General features: G+C 43.4%; 1 protein-coding gene across 3 annotated transcripts in view; it reads left to right on the top strand.

Annotated features, from left to right (window-relative positions):
* The window catches only part of CUX1 (cut like homeobox 1), a 1097219-nt gene that overhangs the window by 921579 nt on the left and 156306 nt on the right, over positions 1–19334 (top strand). For all 3 annotated transcript variants that reach the window (XM_085649842.1, XM_085649843.1, XM_085649841.1), the window contains one exon: positions 16254–16556. In XM_085649842.1, coding sequence (XP_085505968.1) covers positions 16254–16556 — 303 coding nt within the window. The remainder of the gene's footprint in view (positions 1–16253; positions 16557–19334) is intronic.

The raw sequence follows: 19334 nt of genomic DNA, 5'->3' as shown, positions 1-19334 counted from the left end.
TCTAAGGTAAGGAATCTATCACTATGTGTTGCTTTCAGATGAACAAGTTACTTACCTTCGGTAACAATATATCTGTAAGAAACATTAGTAATGATAGATTCCTTACCGCCCCACCCATCCTCCCCGTTCTGCGAACTGATTTCTAGGGTTAAGGTCATCTCTTTCAGGGCCCTAGTTTCAAGGCACCAGTGGTCAGTATCTTGCATGGCTCTGTGTTTTCTGGCGTGGAAGGTCGTGTACGGAACTGACATCAGTGCGCGGGGGCGGTGTCTAAGTAGCTGCCACAACGTCATCTCGGCGACCACGACGCCAACGACTTACGCGGAGCCGCATGACGCCACCTTCCGACGCGCAGGGGTAAAAAACTTTCCAGATCCAATCTGACGCCTGGAGGTAATTCTAAGGTAAGGAATCTATCACTACTAATGTTTCTTACAGATACATCGTTACCGAAGGTAAGTAACTTGTTCTTTACACCTTATACTGCTATTTTATTGTGCCTGGAATTCGCAGCCTAAAGGCAGGGAATGATTCAAATAAAAGATGCCAATTTCAGAGAACTGGAGTTAAACGCAAGTAAGTACGTTTTTGTATTACGTTCAAGATCATCTCAGTCACATAAAAATTAACTGAACGTTTGGGTATGAGAGGACACTGGTGAAGGGTGATTCCTTACAGGCACAGCGCCAGATTGTCATTCGACATATGTGGCAGTCTTTCTCCTGATATTGCCCTCCTTTTCCTTTAAAAAAAAGGTTTGCATGATAAGCTTGTCCCTTTTTGTAATAAATCTGTGACTATTTGGACATAATTGATATGCTTTTAAAAAATGAAAATAAATTAAAATTACTCTATACATTCCAACTTGCGGGCAGGACAATTTCAATACTCATGACTTTCAGAATTACAGGTTTGTAGCTATTCCTTCTTGATACACAAATTTGCCAGGACCAGGATAACCTCAGATCTGCAGAAAAACAAAGGACCTAAGGTTCCAGTAGAAATTAACTGTACCTCTTTTTTAACATTGAAATTCAATAAAGTACTATTTTTGCAGTCCAATAAAAAGCAACAAAAGAAGCTGGGTGGTTTGACTCCAAATGCACCAAGGCGTACTCGAAACTTAAACACGTTCTCCCCAACCCTATTAGGTATCGAGCGGACATCACAGAGGTCAAAAAGAGAATATAGGCAGGCGCTAAGAGATCGAAAGGCCGCATTAAAAGAAGAAGCTTGGCACGACCTGCTCAGAGCCTCTGAGACCAGGGACATGACAGCTTTTTGGAAGGCTGTCAATGCTCCATTCTTGGTAAACAATGACACAGCATCTATTGAGATAGCTGACAGTGAGACTGAGTGGGTGGCACACTACACAAAACTGTATAACAACCCAGTAGGCAAATTATGTGGAGACACAGGCACAGCCAACAGCCCAGAAATATTGCCAGGTGATAAACAAATTGATATATACATCGATCTTGCTGAGGTAAACCAGGCTATCATGTCAAGTGCGGCAGGTAAGGCACCCGGACCCGACGGTATCCAGGTGGACCTCTTTAAATCAAACATCTTGTTATGGGGACCGCTTTTAACCCAAGTAATTAACGCATGCTGCTCGACACGCTTTCTGCCAACGTGGTCCGAATCAATCCTGGTGCCTATTTTTAAAAAAGGTGACCGGGAGAACCCAGCATATTACAGACCAATCTCGCTGCTGTACTCTATGGTCAAAATTATAGGACGGGCAATTTTAACTAGATTGCAGGAATGGGCGGAGGAACATTCAATTATTAGCGATGTGCAGTATGGTTTTCGCAAGGGTTTGGGTACTGTGGAGCAGGGACTCAATTTAAATATTATTTTAGGCAAGTATACAAAGGCAAAAAGGGGCAGGCTGTACCTTGCATTCGTTAATTTAACTGCGGCCTTTGACTGTGTAATTCACAAGAAGCTTTGGGAAATTTTAGAGGGAATGGGGGTGGAAAATTCATTGATTTTATTCATTAGACACCTTTACTCAGAAGCAAAGGCTAGAGTCCGTTATGGAGTTGGGGGGGAATGTACAAAATCATTTAGGGTAATGTGAGGCGTAAGACAGGGATGCGTCCTGGCACCCTTTCTCTTTACTCTCTATATAAATCAACTAGGAGATGAATTAGCGAGGGAGTGCCAGGAGCTGCCGCTAGTTGATAAACGTCCCCTACCTGCACTCCTGTACGCGGATGATACGGTCATTATGGCCCGCACTCCGCGGGGCCTTCAACGGGTAGTTAATAGATTTGTTACTTTTATGTCTGATTTGAGTCTTACCGTCGATACTTCCAAAAGATTTATTAAGAATTGTGGGGTAGGCAGCAATAAGAGTAGGCATGTCTATATAGATGCCAGAAGGTTAGAAAATTCAAATACCTTTTCTTATTTGGGGATCCTGTTTGGTCGCACAAATACCTGGACAGAGGCAATTAAAATCAGAAGATTGCTAATTATAAAGGCCCTGGCTGCCCTATCTAACTTTAGCAGAAAGTTGGGTAGGCGTCCCCCGGGAGAATTGCTCCAAATCTATAAAGCGAAGTGTGTAGCAATTGCTACCTATGGTGCTGGTATTTGGGGCCCTACAGATCGCAGAGAACACCTTCATCAGATCTCTGTTGGCTGTCTCCGACAGTATCTCCACATATATCTGCCACACAGAGCTGGGGTTACCATATTTAGTGGATATTATAAAGATCCAGCCAGTTTTACTCTGGCATAGGATCTGGACCACTGAGGAGGCACTTCTTAACCGTCAAATTCTGAACAACAGTAGGGGGCTAGATGGGGCAATGCAAATTAGCTGGTTAAAGTATATAAAAACTTTTACCCATAATCTCGGCCATCCAGAGTATTATAATGATCCAAAAAATGAGGGCAATCACAAGGCAAGATCTTAAAAATAGCTGCCTGCTCTGGATGGACGAAAAGAGAATTAGCACGGAAATAACAAAAACAACTGTACAGACCCATCACCTTATCTTAACTACTTTTTATTTGCAACCATATTTAAGGATTGTCACAGGTGATTATGATAGGTTTCTGTTAACTCGTTTTAGACTAGGTGTAATTCACAGAATAACGAGTTTCCCTGAATTGAACAACTGGTCGAGACCAGTGTGCAAATGCCCATGTGATGATGTATCATTCCAATCAACATTGCATGTGTTGTTCCTCTGCAAATTCTATTCCATTCATAGAAGGAGATGGATTGTTCCATTTTTAAGATCATTTGTTTGTAGGTATTGCCGCCCTGCTCTCATGGCCCTCCAATCCCTAGAGGATGAATTTATTATCGCTTCCGTTACTGTATTCTTGAAAAATGTAATTAAATGCAGAAAAACAATTATCATTTGATTAGCCACGATCTTGATAAATTAAAAAGGGAATGGTTTTTAATCAATTTTAACTTCTGACATTGTAAGTTTTATATTTTTAAGAATGGATAATTTTACTGAATATCATGTGCTTTTATGAATGTCTTATCTAAGAATTCGAATAAAGTTTTATTGAATTGAACATTGAAATTCTAAAACATAAGCCTCTATATTTTGCAGTGATACCATTCATCAGACGTATTATTCATATAAGCAGTGGGAATGCAATTGTATTGTATTATCAATTGTGCAAAATACTGCTTGCAGGAATAAAATCAACAAGCATTTTCAATAGAAAGTAGTTTTTTAAAGTGACAATTTACTGATGCATGTCACAGGGGAAGCTCTGCTTTTGGAAGACAAGTTATGGAAATAAAATGACACAGTGCTGTGTGACTTTCCAGTTAGCACTCAAGTATCATTTAAATAATTATTGGTCAAGCCTTTTTTCCTCACTATCTGCTTTAAAAATCCTACATTTTAATCATGATTAACTGGGTGGTCAACTCGCTTAGTTCCTGGCCTGGAGTCCAGGGATCACTGCAAATATTGACTGACTTGCAAAGGATGAAGAAGAAAAACTGCTTCTTTTACATACAATTATGACTACAAATCAAGCAATTTCTCTGTTGGTTAGTGGCTCAACTAAATACCCCGCTTGATGACAGCAAGGTGATTTGTTATTGTGATAAGTCTCCATTTAAAATATAAAACAAGGCTGCATTTCCTACACAGTGATGTTGCAAAATTACTATGACATGAAATACTGCGTGATGTTGAAAGAATTTCACATTCTTCTCTAATTTGCCACATATGTTCAACTCTCATTTTGCAGGCTCTTTGAAAATAGATTCATGTAGGATATGCTTAATATAACTCATTTCAGCAAAGGGTCTTAATGATTTATTTCTATTCTATGTGCAGTATAAGCTACCTTCTTGAACTTCTGTGTCCTTTAACCAAAAGAGATTTTTTGAGCAATAATCTGCTGACAAAGATTCCTTCACTAACTAAAGAAAAGCTCATCATTTTAGCAGACTTACATCTGAGATTTTTAACACCTTAATTCTACAAATCTTAATCACAAGAGCACCATGAAATAAGCACATAAAACCTGAAAAGAGTAGTTTGCCCATGGGATTTGTTTTTTGCCAACAGTGTGAAAAGACTGAGAAAAGGTGAAGCAATGTTGCAAAAAAAGTTGGGAAGACATTGAACAAGCAGATAAGGGAGATCGCTAGCTTTGTGGACTTCTCTAGTAATTCCTTTGTGTCAATTGTCAAATCAGAATTCTTCCAAAGCTTACAAATTGATTTGCAACTGCAGTGAACAGGGACCACAGTGGTGAAAATCACTTGTAATTTAATGAGAAGCTCAATGACGATATATATATATTTGGAGGGAAGGAGTTAACTGCATTAGTGTTATCGAAATTGCAGGTTCAGGAAGCTACCATTTTTCTAACCAGAGGTATTTTTTTTATCAAACAAGCAGGCAAGAATGTTCTTTTAAAGCACTGTTTGCTAAATAAATATCTTTTGATCCATGCATGTATTTGTAAACTTTGGATGAGACTTTTATAACTGAATCATTGCAACAAAGCAAAGTAGTGCTGTGCAGAGAGAGTGGTTCAATTTAAGGGTTGAAGATTGGGAGGCATATGAACGACCATGCATGAAGGGATGCGGGGTAGGGCTAGAGGTTGATAGGTTGCAAGCAAAATGATGTGCAGTATCTGCTGGACGATAGGGTGCAGGTGGTGTTGTTAGAAAGGGAGTCAGGATTGGACCAATGGGTTTTATCCTCTTGGTGAATTCTGATTGTTGTATACTTTAAGGAAATATATAAAACTCTGGGTTCTTCCATAGTTTACTTGTCTATTTTCATCACAAATTGCAAGTATGTAGAAGCTGCCCAAAATAGAAAATATTGACAACCTTTTTTTTTTTGTTTTAAAGCAAAAATAATGGTGAAGAGATTGTTTTCAATTTTAAAAAACGGAAAGGGTGACAAGTTTAGCACGGCAAACCTTTTGTTGAAGACTGTTTTAGAAAACAAAACAAGCACTTCATTGCAGAGCACGTTTTCCCAATATTTTTCAGACTTCTCAAGTAATTCACTAACTCTAGGTTTCTTTACAGTTCCCAACATTTGTGGAAAAATGGGCCAGAGTCTTGCTTCTATATTATTTGGGGGAGACAGGAGGAATTTCGAAGCTTTATGTCCAAATTTAAAATGGCAACAAAAATAAAAAAATGTAAGTTCTTGTAATTTCCTATTTCAAAATTCTGAAGGACGCTCCTTCATTGAATCCCCTCTGCCTCTAGACCTGTTCGAGGCATGTGTGATGTAGATACACATGCTTTGCATACTCCTGCCATATAGTGTTGGGTCCGGATGTTTGCAAGTTGTTTTTCTTCGAAGAAGTCTTTCCTAGTCACAAGGTAAGGTGATTCCTCCTTACAGTGATAGTGTGCATGGGCATCAACTCCATTGTTAGTTAGTTTTTTTCCGCCATCGTGTTCGGACGTGTATTGCTGCGCTCTGGTTCGAAACTGTTCCTCGGGTTCCCCTCGATGCTTAATCCTCTCTACCCTTGATGGTATTTTTTCCGTACCCATTTCTACTTCTCCGCGTATCGTTACAACATCAGAATCGGCCTTCCATCGAACAGCCTTGTGGATGGCCTTCGAGGACTAACCGCGCCCGGTCAGCTCTCCGTCAATGGATTGGACTCCGTTTAAATTCTGTCCTCGGTGCCACGCGAAGTATCCGCCGACTCATACAAAGTGTGCAACTTGTGCTTATCTCCTGAGCACAAATAAGAAAACTGAGACGCTTGCAAATCGTTCCGGTCAAAAAAGACTCTCTGCGACCCTCTGGCTGGATGTCAAGACATGCAGCGTCAAAGTATAGAAGACATGCTGGACATCTTCGGTGAAGACTCCGGCCAAGAAGACATCGATGCATCAGTGGCAGAAGAGGAGGACCCCTTCTCTGAACAAGACTCCAACTCGGAGTTCGAGATAGACCTAGACGCCAAAGAACTGCCAAAGAAATGCCACAGGGACAAGGTGACGTGAGTACCGAAGACCCCTTGCCTCCTCAAACACCTGAAAAAACACAAGGCTTTGGCGCCGAAACACAAAGAGCCCCCTTCGGATCCGAAACTGGACACTAATCCGTTAACACCAGATCCAAAGCTGAAGAGAATACACATTAACCCCGAGACTGGTCATATTTACACAAAACTACGCAAAACATGCCAGCTTCAAGATGAGCACATTTCTGACAAGATCCCCCTTGAAGAAAAAAACTGTAGCCACAAGTCCTTTCCATCTTCCATCACCGCGGTCTCCATCTCAGAATCCTTTGCATATTACACCTCAGGATTCCCCACAATGACACCATGACGATGCAGATGATGGGGGGGATGACTATCTCAATAGATCCATGGAAAGATTACACAATTGATCCCCCAGGTATACTGATCCAGAACTTTACCCAGCCAACCCATCTCCTCTAGACGACAATGCACCACACCAAATACTCATTGCCAGGGCTGCACATTACCATGGGGTTGAAATGCACAAAGAATCACTGGAAGAAGATTGTTTTTGAGACATCAGCTTCTACACACCGGTCATCACAGACACTTCCCATGCTTAAAGGCATGATGCCACATGCTGATGAGATTTTCAAAGACCCGGTCAGAGCACTCATCCTTACTCCTAAGGTGGGCAAAAAATATTAGGCCCCTCCTACTGATCCTATATTTATAAAGAGACAATTATGGTTAGATTCCCTAGTAGTATCTAATGCTCGTAAGTGGGAACATTCTCAAACATCTCCTGAGATGCTCCTCCTCCAGATAGAGTCAAAATTAATTGATGCTTCTGGGAAGTGCATAGCTGCTCAAGCAGCAAATCGATGGTGCATTGCAAATATGCAAGGTCTCTTAGCCAGGTATGACAGGGCACACTGGGACGAAGTGGAGCAATTGCTCCAATATCTCCTAGATGAGCATAAGGCTAAGTCACAAGACTTAGTAAATGAGGGTAAGCTCATTTCTAATTCCTCTATAGGCTGTGCTCTAGATGATGCAGACACCGTAGCTAGGGAGCTTAATACCAACATTCTGATCAGGAGACACACTTGGTTAAGGATTTCAGGGTTTAAACCTGAAGTCCAACAATCAATCCTTAATACACCCTTTGATAAGGAACTCCTATTTTGGTCCTAATGTCGGCGAGGCGTTAGGGAAAATGAAGAAGGACACACAAGTAGCTAAATCTATGGGAGCAATCCAGACTACCTCCAGCAGAAGCTCCTTTCATCGCTCATTATACAGTGGAGGGTCAAAAACACCATCCCCAAATCAAAATACCTCCACTTACAAAGGTAAGAACCAGTCCTCTCCCTCTACAGGGTTTTTTCGAGGAGGTTATAGTGGCAACAACTTCAAGGGTAGGGGTAAAGGCAACACAACCTGTAACTCCCCTTCTCCCAACAAACAGTGACTTGCCCATGCTTAGCTTCCCCCCTCCCCACCCCCCGATAACACCAAACCTGTCAGGGGAAGACTTCAACAAGTTCTCCCCATTTGGCACTCTATAACATCAGAAAAATGGGTGCTTGGAATTATCCAACATGGTTATTGCCTGGAGCTTATATATTCATCACAAAAGAGCTGCTCCTAGTGTGATAACCCAAGCGAGTTACAAGAACGTCGTAGGTGTGGGCATCTCACAAAAAGATACGGACTGGTCTCACACACCACCTGGTGTCATGCTTCATCATTGACCAGTCCTCGCCCTCCAAAACCTTCGTTTGATGGAGGGCGGGCATACACTTGACGACAAGGATGCACTTCTAAGTGGAGGAGTGGGGGCCCGTGACTATGTGAGTGAAGTTAAAAATCATTATAGTAATCAGTAGCAATTCTTTAATGTGAGATGAATACTATATGATATTAAAATATAGGTGTGACGGTAGTTGGGACGGTTATTGTTCCCAACCGTCTAGTGAATGGTCTAATGGATGGTCGACATGTTTCTGCCTGGATGGCCCCGATGGGTCCGTGGCATTCATCAGGACCTAGAAAAAGAAATAAAGGGCTCCGTTCTTACCAATATAGGTAATGTGATACCACTGCGGGAGTGTGGCACAAGGCACACTTCACCGTCTTAGAGCTGCTTCCAATAGTGAAGCCCTAGTAATTTGGACAACTTGTCCCATGGGGGAGGGGGCGGGGGAGAAACCACAGTTGTGTTTCCTTGTAACTTGAGGTCAGTGCGTCCCGAAGCCTATACGTCCGCTCCCGGTCCTCCCGAATGCAGGCACTCTCACTTTTACAATGAGAAGACTTTTGTCTACCCTAAATTTAAAGGACGCATGTTTTCACTTTGCAATTCATCCGGCTCATCGCAAATACCTCAGATTTGTGATAGCGGGCAAGTATTACCATTACAAGGTGCTTCCCTTCGGAGTGACTACAGTGCCCTAAGTTTTTACCAAATGTCTGGCGGTAGTCGCTGCTCATCTCGGAAGACAACAAATTCACGTCTCCCCCTATCTAAACGACTGGCTTATCAAAGCCATCTCTCACAAGAACTATCTACAACACACACAGATCACAATAGATCTACGTCATCAACTGGGGTTCACCATCAATGCTCAAAAATCTCACCTGCATCTGTCACAGATGCAATCTTACTTAGGAGTCAGTCTAGACAGTCAAAGCTCTAGCTTATCCCAGTGTAGCCAGAATTCGCAATATTCAGGCTATGATCCTACAGTTTCAACGCAATCGAGCTTTACCAGCCAGAGTGCAACTGCTGGGAATGATGGCGTCTTGCATTGCAAACGTACCCCATGCAAGGCTTCACATGCGCCCCCTACAAGAATGCTCAGAACGTCAGTAGAATCAGTCACAGGGTCAATTAACCAATCTATTATTGGTAGACAGCCGTACCATCGCTCTATGCAGTGGTGGAACCCACTAAACGTATCAACAGGCCGGCCTGTCATTGACACTATTCCACAGATCATGCTCACAGTAGATGCATCTCTAACAGGTTTGGGGGCTCATCTCAAGGGTTACACAATACAAGGACTATGGAGCAACAAGCACAAGGCTCTCCACATCAATTACCTATAGTTTTTTGCAGTTTTTCGGGCACTCGAAGCTTTTCAAACTCACCTCATCACTAACACTGTCTTAGTCTAAACAGACAACATGACAGCAATGTACTATGTGAACAAGCAGGGGGGACACACTCTCTCCAACTGTCAACACTTGCTCAAGCCATTTGGAAATGGGCAATCCCTCACAAAATGTCTCTTCTGGTAGAACATCTCCCAGGAGTAAACAATCAAATTGCCAACCTTCTCAGCAGAAGGAGACCGCAAATTAACGAGTGGGAACTTCATCCCCAAGTTCTCCTTCCCTATTTTGAACAATGAAGTTTTCCACAGATAGACCTGTTTGCCAGAGTCAAACGCAAAATGCCCAAGCTTCGGCTCCAGGTTCCTAGACCGGCTCTCAAAGGGCAATGCCCTATGGATAAACTGGTCAGGGATATTTGCCAACGCTTTTCTGCCTCTCCCGCTCATTTCGTGTGTGGTTCGTAAACTCAGGCAAACATCCCTTACACGAATTCTAGTAGCTCACACATGGGCCCGTCAACCATGGTACACCACTCTATTGGAGCTGTAAATAGTTCCACATCAAAAGCTACACCTCACCTCCAGTCTCCTCACACAGTACCATGTAGAAATTAGACATCCAAATCCCAAGGAACTAAATCTAGCGATTTGGCTCCTGAAGTCATAGAGTTTGGTTATTTAAATTTACCACCAGACAGTATGAATATTCTAAAAGAAGCAATAATGCCTACCACCAGGAAAATAGAAAAGATTTGTTTTATGCTGCAATAACAAAATCAATCCTATAGATGCTTCCATACAAAACATTATCTGTTAACTGTTACATTTACAACTAACAGGACTGGCGTATACGTCTATTCCTTTGTACCTTGCAGCAGTAGCTGTCTACTTACAAAATAGGCAACATCTGTCACTATTCAGAGTTCCAGTAATTAAAGCTTTTCATGGAAGGCTTAAAAAGAGTCATACCCACACTGATTCCTCCTGCCCCAGTGTGGAATCTCAACATTGTCCTCACAAGGCTCATGGGTCCACCTTTTGAACCATTGCACAAGTGCCCTTTGCAATTCCTCTCATGGAAAGTTGCTTTCCTCACATAGATAGGACAAAAGACTGTTGCAAAACAAAATAACTGTTTGTTGCATTTGCTCCCCCTCGCAAAGTCAATCCTATCTCTAAATCTGGTATTGCCAGATGGATTATTAAATGCATTCAAATGTGCTATGCTGAAGCTAAAAGAACTTTAACTATTCCCCTAGAGCGCATTCCAGCGCTAGCTGACATATGGTCTACACCACACACATTTACCAAACACTATTGCGTAGATGTGTTAGCATGTCAACAAGCTAATGTAGGCCAAGCAGTACTTAAAACACTGTTGCAAACAACTGCAATACCCACAGGTTAGCCACCGCTTTGAGAGTATACTGCTTTATAGTCAATGCAAAGCATGTGTATCTAGAGCACACATGCCTCGAATTGATAATGTTACTTACCCTGTAAGCATCCGTTCTTGGCATGTAGAGCTGTAAATTCACATGCGTCCACCCACCTCCCCGGGTACCTATAGTTGTTGCAGTTCTTCATTATACATTTCGCATGAACATCTACATACTAAACTTTTTTCCTCCATTCTCATCCTCTTGAGGGAAAACAATCTAACAATGGAGTCAATGACCATGCACACTATCACCGAAAGGAGGAGTCCACTTACCACGTGACTAGGAAAGACTTCTTAGAAGAAAAACAACTTCAAAACATCTGGACCCAACACTAGATGGCAGGAGTATGCAGAGCATGTGAATCTATAGCTCTACATGCCAAGAACAAATGCTTACTGGGTAAGTAACATTATCCTTTTGTTTTTTTTAACTTTTTATTCAACCAGTGCCTGACTGCAACAATTCCACTGTCACTTGTCACTACCCTCAAAGCAAGTATAATTGATTTGAAGAAAAAGAACATAAACGATTAATTGACTTTCACAACAGTAAATAATATAGTGCTAGTGAAACACTCTGCCTTCTATCTCAACTTCTGCTGCCATCTACTTCAGTTCCCTTTATATGGGTTAGAGCCCGATCACTCTACCCCAAGTTCCCTGGAACCAGAGCGAAGTCCCGCCCAGTTGAAGCAACTTTACAATGCCATGCACACCATCTTTGGGTCACCGAGTCCCTCTGCCCCTCCTTTGGGTCCCACGGAGCTGCGAGGTACCCTGTATGGGTTACCGTCGGTGGGTTTGGACCAGCCGGGCCCTCTCGATCTGCCCCTGGATCCGACTTGACGCCATCATGGGTGTCTATACCTACCATTGTCTGCTCCCGCTTGCGCATAACCAGACGCTGCTCGATGTTGACACCAGCACCTTCCAGGCCCTACTAACTTTCACAGGCCCTTTATCCCTGTAGGTGGAGATGAAAAATAGGGATATGGCCCCGTTGAGTAGGACCCTGACTAAGACAACTAGTATGAGTAGCTGGGTGGTGCCAGTGACATTGACACCTTCCTAGACTCTGGGCCCTGTTTTGGAGGAGGGTGCTGCTTTTTCCACTGTGATGTGTAGGGCAGCAGAGGTCCTTGACCCACAGTTGCCTGCCATTAAGGTCAAAACTAATGTCTCGATGGAGGACAAGTCCCCTTTAATGAGGTCCTCACCAACGTTCTTCTGGGGGCTTGGGCTAAACCTTGCATAGGGGCTCCTGTGCATCACATGATAGATTGTCGCCGTTGTCCCCCCGCCCACCCCTTCCCGGAGACCCAGCCTTCCTGTCCTATCATCCTTTCCCTCCGAGCCTGGTCCGAACGCATTCTCTTCCACACACCCTCACCTCCTCCCTGGCGGGGAATCCAAGAGTCTGGATTCCTACAGGAAGAGGTTTTTCTCTTCTGCTAGCTTGGTTTTGCCTTCAGTGAACACCAGTGCCTCTTAGGCCGATATTCCCATGCTTCCTGAAGAGGGCCGTGCCATCCTCAACCAAGCCCTGGTGGCAGATGGGAGGCAGCAAAGTTCTCCATCAGTTGTGCACTGGACAACAAAGACTCCCTAGGTAGGGACAGGGCATCTACGGTGGCGCTCTGTTGCCACGCCTGGTTCGGTCAACTGGATTTTCAGGCGATGTTCAACCATCATTATTTACATGCCATTTGGTGGTTCCCGCTTTTGTGGTGGCAAAGCAGTTATGGCTTTTGAGTGGTCTCAGAAAAGCCAAGCCACTGCTGGGTGCCAAGGCCTTTCTCTGACTTCCCTATCACAGTAGCAGTCCTTTAACCCCTTCCTGGGCCGTGGTCGAGGTACCTTTTGGTACCCGCAATAACAGCCTTATCCTCAGCCAAGCAGGCGGCCCAGCCTTTTAATAGCCGGGGTCGAGGATCCGTGAAAGGATGTGGGAGTCAATCCCAGCTTGCTGTCCAGTTCTCCTCCCCTCTGGCTGCCACAGCTTCCAAGCCATTTTAGTGAGCCCTCCAAGCTGCACAGTCATCTCATTGGCAGCACGATCCGGCCCCACCTGCCCCAATAGAGAAAGATAACCTCCAACAAGTGGGTGCTCAAAACTGTGCAGAGAGGATATGTTCTTCCATTTGTTGATACTCCTCCATTTTGCCACAATCCCCTGAGCAGCTGACGGAGGATCATCTATCCTTGCTCCATCAGAAAGTGCAGGATCTGCTGGCTAAATCGAGAGGGTGCCAGCCCCAGAGATAGTTTGGTTGCTATTCCTGCTACTTCCTAGTACTGCAAAAGGACGAAGGCCTAAACCCCATAGTAGATCAGGGCCCTCTCAACGCCCTTCTGAGGAAAGTGAAATTCAAGATGCGTACGTTGGCTCAAGCTCTGTCTGCCCTCGATTCTGAAAACTGGATGGTAGCATTGGACTTGCAGGATGCATACTTACACATCCCCATCCTGCAGGCCCACAGACCTTACTTACGGTTCACTGTGGGTCATGAGCATTTCCAGTTTGCTTTGCTCTCCTTTCGCTTTACCAGTGCACCTTGGATGTTCATGCAAGTCATGGAGGTGTTTGTAGCATGCCGCAGAGGTCGGGGGTTCCAGTCTTTCCCTGCCTCAATGACTGGCTACCGAAGGTGGGCTCGCCCTATGCAGTCGCCACCCACCTCTAGATTACGGTGAGCCTTTACCACTCTTTGGGGCTCATTATCAACAAGCCGGAGTCACCCCAGACTTCTTCTCAGATGTTCGCTTTCCTCAGAGCTATTCTGGATACAGTACAGAGTCCAGAACATTGTGCCTATGATCCCGATGATTCCGGGAAGGCTGGTTCAGGTGTTTACGGACAACTCCATTGCGTGTGGTATTGCAGCAAACAGGTAAAGTGGGGTCGTCGACCCTGTGCCAAGAGTCCCTTCACTTTGCTGGAATGACAGGACATCATCCTGGTTGTGCAGCACCTTGAAACCATTAATGCAAACTTAGCCGTCGATGCCTTGCAGGTCACAAATGGCGATTACATCCGGAGTTGGTGCAAGGTCTCTTCCAAAAATAGGGAAAACCTTGACTCCATCTGTTTGCTATCGCTGAGAATGATTACAGCATTTATTCTCTCCTGGCCCTTTTATGATGCTCAAGTAGGACCTGTCTTGTCCTCACATACCTAATTTTTTCTCCCTTTGAGTGCCTGCTCAGCTGCTGGCTGTAGCTCTTGACTATCTTGACAGTTTTCCTGGTGACCATTACATCAAGCTCTGTGGGTTCACCCTCCCTACACCAATTATTTCCTTTAGACGCATGCCTCTTTCCTTCTGAAGGTAGTTACCCCATTTCATGATGGCCAGAACGTCACACTGAATAATTTCTTTGCTTCACCTTATCTTTCTAAAGCGGAGGAGAGATAACCTCTCCTGTACCTGAAAAAAGAGCTCTCTTTCTACAACGATCACACCAAAGTCCTGGTGGATGATCATCTTTTCATTGAGTTGACTGCAGCAAATAAGAGCAAACTGTGCAGAAACTGACAGTCTCTGGATGGAGTATACTCTGCATTAAAACCTGCTACGCATTGGCATAGAAGTAACCCCGTGAAGACTTGCGGGCCCATTGCATCAGAGCCATGGCCGCTACTGCTACAATCGCACGCGAGGTAATGGTCCTGGACACCTGCCAAGTTGCCACTTGGGTGTCACTCTACATGTTCACGAAGCACTACTGTTTGGACAGTCAATTCTGTTGAGACGGCATTTTGTCCGCTCGGTCCTCCAGGACCTTTTTAGTTTAAGCCAGTTCACTGACCCACCTCCAAGGAGGTATTGCTTGGGTATCTATTCTAAGGTGAGGAATCAGCAGTTAGAAGTCTATTAGAAGAACAAGTTACTTACCCTCTCAACCACCTTGTTCTGCGAACTGGGCTCCTCACTAAAAATAACTCCTGAGATAGTGCACACTGGTCAAACATTGGTTTTTAGATGGCTCTTTTTTTTTGGTACAGAAAAAGTCACAAAAGAAACGGATGTTCGTGCTCAGGGGGTGACGCTTATGTAGGCAAAGCAATGTCATTTCCAGTGCAGAACCGACAGACACCAACTGCCAGCGTGCAGAGGTACTTTCCGGATTCAGTCTGGCACCTAGGGAATATTCTATGGTGGGGAATCTAGGTTAGATATAGTCTCTACCAGAAAGCGTTACCAAAGGTAAGTAACTTGTATGTCTGAAACCTGGGCCTATAAGGTTGGTGTCAGCTCACTCTGCTGTTCTAGTCTGTAAGATCTGTCTAGCCAGAATGAGAGCCTTTCTGTTTAAAGCCTTTTGTTTGGGATCTGTTAAACTTTTCATTTTCCTATTTTTCCCTTCTCATTCATATTATAGAACTCGTAATATTCTAAGATGGAACAATATATGAGAAAGAAATTGGGAGGAAGATTTAAAGCAAAATAAATTACACTTTTAGAATATTATGGGAAGATGTTTCAAATTCCATGCCTAAATTAGATTAACTTACTGAACACCCATAGATGTATCCGTTTTATTTAGGAAAGTGAGCTGTAAAATGCATGTTTGGTCATTTTCCTACAAACTGTCTTTGGAGCAACAACCCCTTCTTTCTCCATTAATTATATTTAGCAACCTATCTGCAGGTTGTTTGTTCTAACTTCTCCCTGGAAATGTAATCTCAGAACCTGAATAAGCTAGGTTGATAATTGCATACAGTACAAACTTCTGTTTGGTAGCAAAATATAATTATGTGTGAAAACTTTTGCTGCAGTAGTTTGAAACAAAATACGTTTTTGCACCCTATCAAGAGTACAAACAATACTCGGTTTTGTTGGACAGAAATCGATGACAGCTGAGGACCGCTATGCACATCTCTTCTTTAAGTTCTAGAATAAAACTTGATATCTAATACAATTTCTCTGCCTCAGAAATTGTAAAATAGTTCCTCTTTACTACATTTGGCTGTTTTTCCTGCTTGAAAGTCAACATTGTGCTGAAAGTTCACAATAAAAAAGTGCGATATGAAAGCTGTTAAGTAAATACATGTTGCGCACCATGTCTTATTGTTGCCTTTACACCAGCTCTTAGCATATCAGTATGTGCAATATGTGCAAAGGATCACAGAAAATGGTGCTGTTTTACTGAGGTGTAATGTACTGAATGACAAAGTAACATCTCTTTCATCAAAGAAATGTGGCAAAGCAGTTAATTGTATATCTTGCTTTCAGAATGCACTCCAAAGACATCTACTAGTTGCAGTCCTGCACCTGACTCTCCAATGAGCTCCAGTGAATCTGTAAAAAGTCTCACCGAACTGGTGCAACAACCCTGTCCTGCCATCGAGGCAAGTAAGGATGCAAAACCACAGGAGTGCAGCGATCCACCTAGCTGTGATTCTCAGCCTACAACACCACTGCCACTCTCTGGACATTCCGCGCTCAGCATTCAAGAACTGGTTGCGATGTCACCTGAACTGGACACTTATGGCATTACGAAAAGAGTTAAGGAGGTGTTAACAGACAACAATCTGGGTAATGAAAATTATGTTAAACAACGTTAGTTCCAAATAAAGGTGCACTTTTATATTTTTTGTCGAAATGGTTCACTGTTTCTGATATAATCTCAATTGAACTATACTTAAAATAGGTATTATTACAAAGCAGCATTTAGGAAGGGTGTCATTCGATTAAAATGAGCACACAAAGGAATTTGGTTGGAAGACCAGCTCTTCATCCACTGTGAAAGTGCTGTGCAGAAGCAGATCATGTCCAGGTGCATCATCCCGTGAATTTTGACTTGCATTGTCTGTCCAAGAAGGAATCCACTAAGACCTGCAAGCTTGCAGTGCTTAATGTGTGCTGATGTATGCCGTTGCTTGGCACCGGTGCTTATTTCTAAACACTAGAATGTATTAGAACCCACTGCATGGGAGTATTTAACTATTTGAAAAGAATTGATATAACTAGCACCTCCAGGCCATTTCTACAGTGTGAGACGACCTGGCATAGTCCACAGTGTCAACATCTGTTAAAATGTTATCATTGGTAGGTAATGCTGGCACTGGCATTCTGCGGCAGATGCTGTTCGTGGTACCACCAGCAGAGGACGCTTGGGAAAAACCATGGGCCCTGCTACTTTCATTTTTTTACAGACTTAGCACTGCATGCTCGTTGTACCTCAGCCAAAGCTGACGTGATGGTGTTTGTGAACGGTGCTCCCGTCCTAGACAGCTATCAGTCTGCTACATCGTCAACCGTTCACCAAGCACTACTGCCTTGACATTCTAGTCTGCACAGAGGGCCACTTGGTACAGTCGATTCTGCTAGACTCTTGGTGTAAGTTAATTCCCTAGACAATCCTCCGGTTAGAAGGTACTGATTGGTTATCTGTTCTAAAGGTGAGGATTCTGCGGATAGGAGTATCTACCAGAAGACCACGTTACCTCCGGTAACGCTCTTTCGGGTGGACATTGTCTAACCGGAGGTTCCTCACTACAGGAGAAATTGCTTTGAAAATCTGGATCTTGCCTGTCACCTGGCTTTAGTCTAACAATGAGAACTGAGCAGTTCGAGTATCCATCTGAAAGAGCGTTATCAAAGGTGAGTAACTTGTTCTTTTCAGAGTCTCCATTCTTTTGTTGGCTGATATGACATTGTTATATTTGCGGATATAACATCTTGTAGGGCACTGCATTTAATAAACTGAATAGAATCAAATATATTCTTCAGCAATATGACCTGTGAATTTGTAAATGATATGCTGTTTACTCTGCTGCTTTTGGGTTTAGAACGTTAATACTTGTATTTCTTTGGAACTCTTATAGTTTTTTTTGTCGTACATCAAATGAGTTATGATTGTTTGTTGATTCGCACAATATCCAGGGACACAAACACCCCTTTATATGATATTTTATTCCAGTGACGGTACAGATTCTAAAGTCTATATGTTTAAAAAGGATCCTCTGAAGCACTTGATGCCTTGCATTAAGACTTCATTTAGAGCTCGTGCACACATACACACACACACACTGCAAAAGACCGTTTCAACATCACCCTTGTGGAAGTCTGCTTTCAATGCACATTATTCAGAGTCCAAAGTATGGACTTAAAAAGAGAACTAATTTCAGCAAAAAAAGTTTTGAGTCTCAATAGAAGCTTGAACTTGAAAAAGAGTTTAACCTCTAAACTACGAGGATGCACACTTTTGGGGAAGCAGTTTCTTATGAAGTGAGTATTTTTGCCATTCTAAAAAAGTCAAAGTGCTGCAGTCAAGCTTACTACAGCGTTCCAACTCAAGTCGCCTTCAGCACCCCTTCAGATGAAGTTGGATTGCAAATGGAGCTTAGAACAACTATCACCTAGATTACCCAGCATTGTTTTCATGCTAGTTCTACCATTGCATCAGCCCTAAAAGATACAACAGCTTTTCCAACAATTATGCAGCAAGCAGCTTTCCACCTGTCATGTTCATCCGGATATTATGGTGGACCATATTTGTACACACATGCACTCTCAATCAGCTCCAGACAAAAAGAAAAACAGAGGTTGATGCAGCTGAATTGGAGTTGTTCCTGGGCTGTAATGAAATACCAAACAAGAGCATACTCCTTTCCCACAAGTGAGCAGCATTTAAACGTACAGCATACATTCTGCAAAGAGAAATTTACCTATAACCATCGTTATGATGAATACTTCCAACTGCAGATTCCTCACATCCTGGCTATCCCAAGACACTTGACTGGATCCGGAAACTCAAAAAGTAGCGCTTCTGCTCACCAGTAGGTGGTGGTGTGCGATTCTGCGCCAACTTTGTTCCGCTCCAAAAGAGCCACTGATAGGCACTGTTGTCAGTTCCTCTCTGATAGAGACAGTAGCTGCAGATTCCTTACCTGTGAAATTCCCAGGTGTCAGACTGGATCCAGAAGATTTTTCTTTCGAGCAATAGCCCTGCGTGCCAGCACGTGGCGTCGGTCGGCTCCGCATGACCGCGTCTGCGCCATTGTAATGTCCTTGTCACCTATATAGGCACCATCTTGGTGCACTGACATCAGTTTTTTAGGTCTCGCCTAGGCAGCGCGCATGCGCTTCATAGGAGAGACCTTTTGGAATCGATTCAGTTTTTGCCCTAAAAACGTGCACGCCTTGCATTGCTTTCAATGGCAACGCGTGCACGTTTGGCGATTCCCTTGCGGGAGCGAGCTTTGACACCATATGTTTGTAATTAACTTGCAAACATATGGTGCCCCTGCTCGCTCCGTCAAGGGAAACAGGCACAGGTCCCTTCCTCTCTCCCCTCTCCTGCTGCCTCTC

Source organism: Triturus cristatus, chromosome 3_2, assembly GCF_964204655.1.
Source record: "Triturus cristatus chromosome 3_2, aTriCri1.1, whole genome shotgun sequence".
In the NCBI taxonomy this organism is placed as follows: domain Eukaryota; kingdom Metazoa; phylum Chordata; class Amphibia; order Caudata; family Salamandridae; genus Triturus; species Triturus cristatus.
This window is presented reverse-complemented; position numbering and strand designations above follow the sequence as displayed.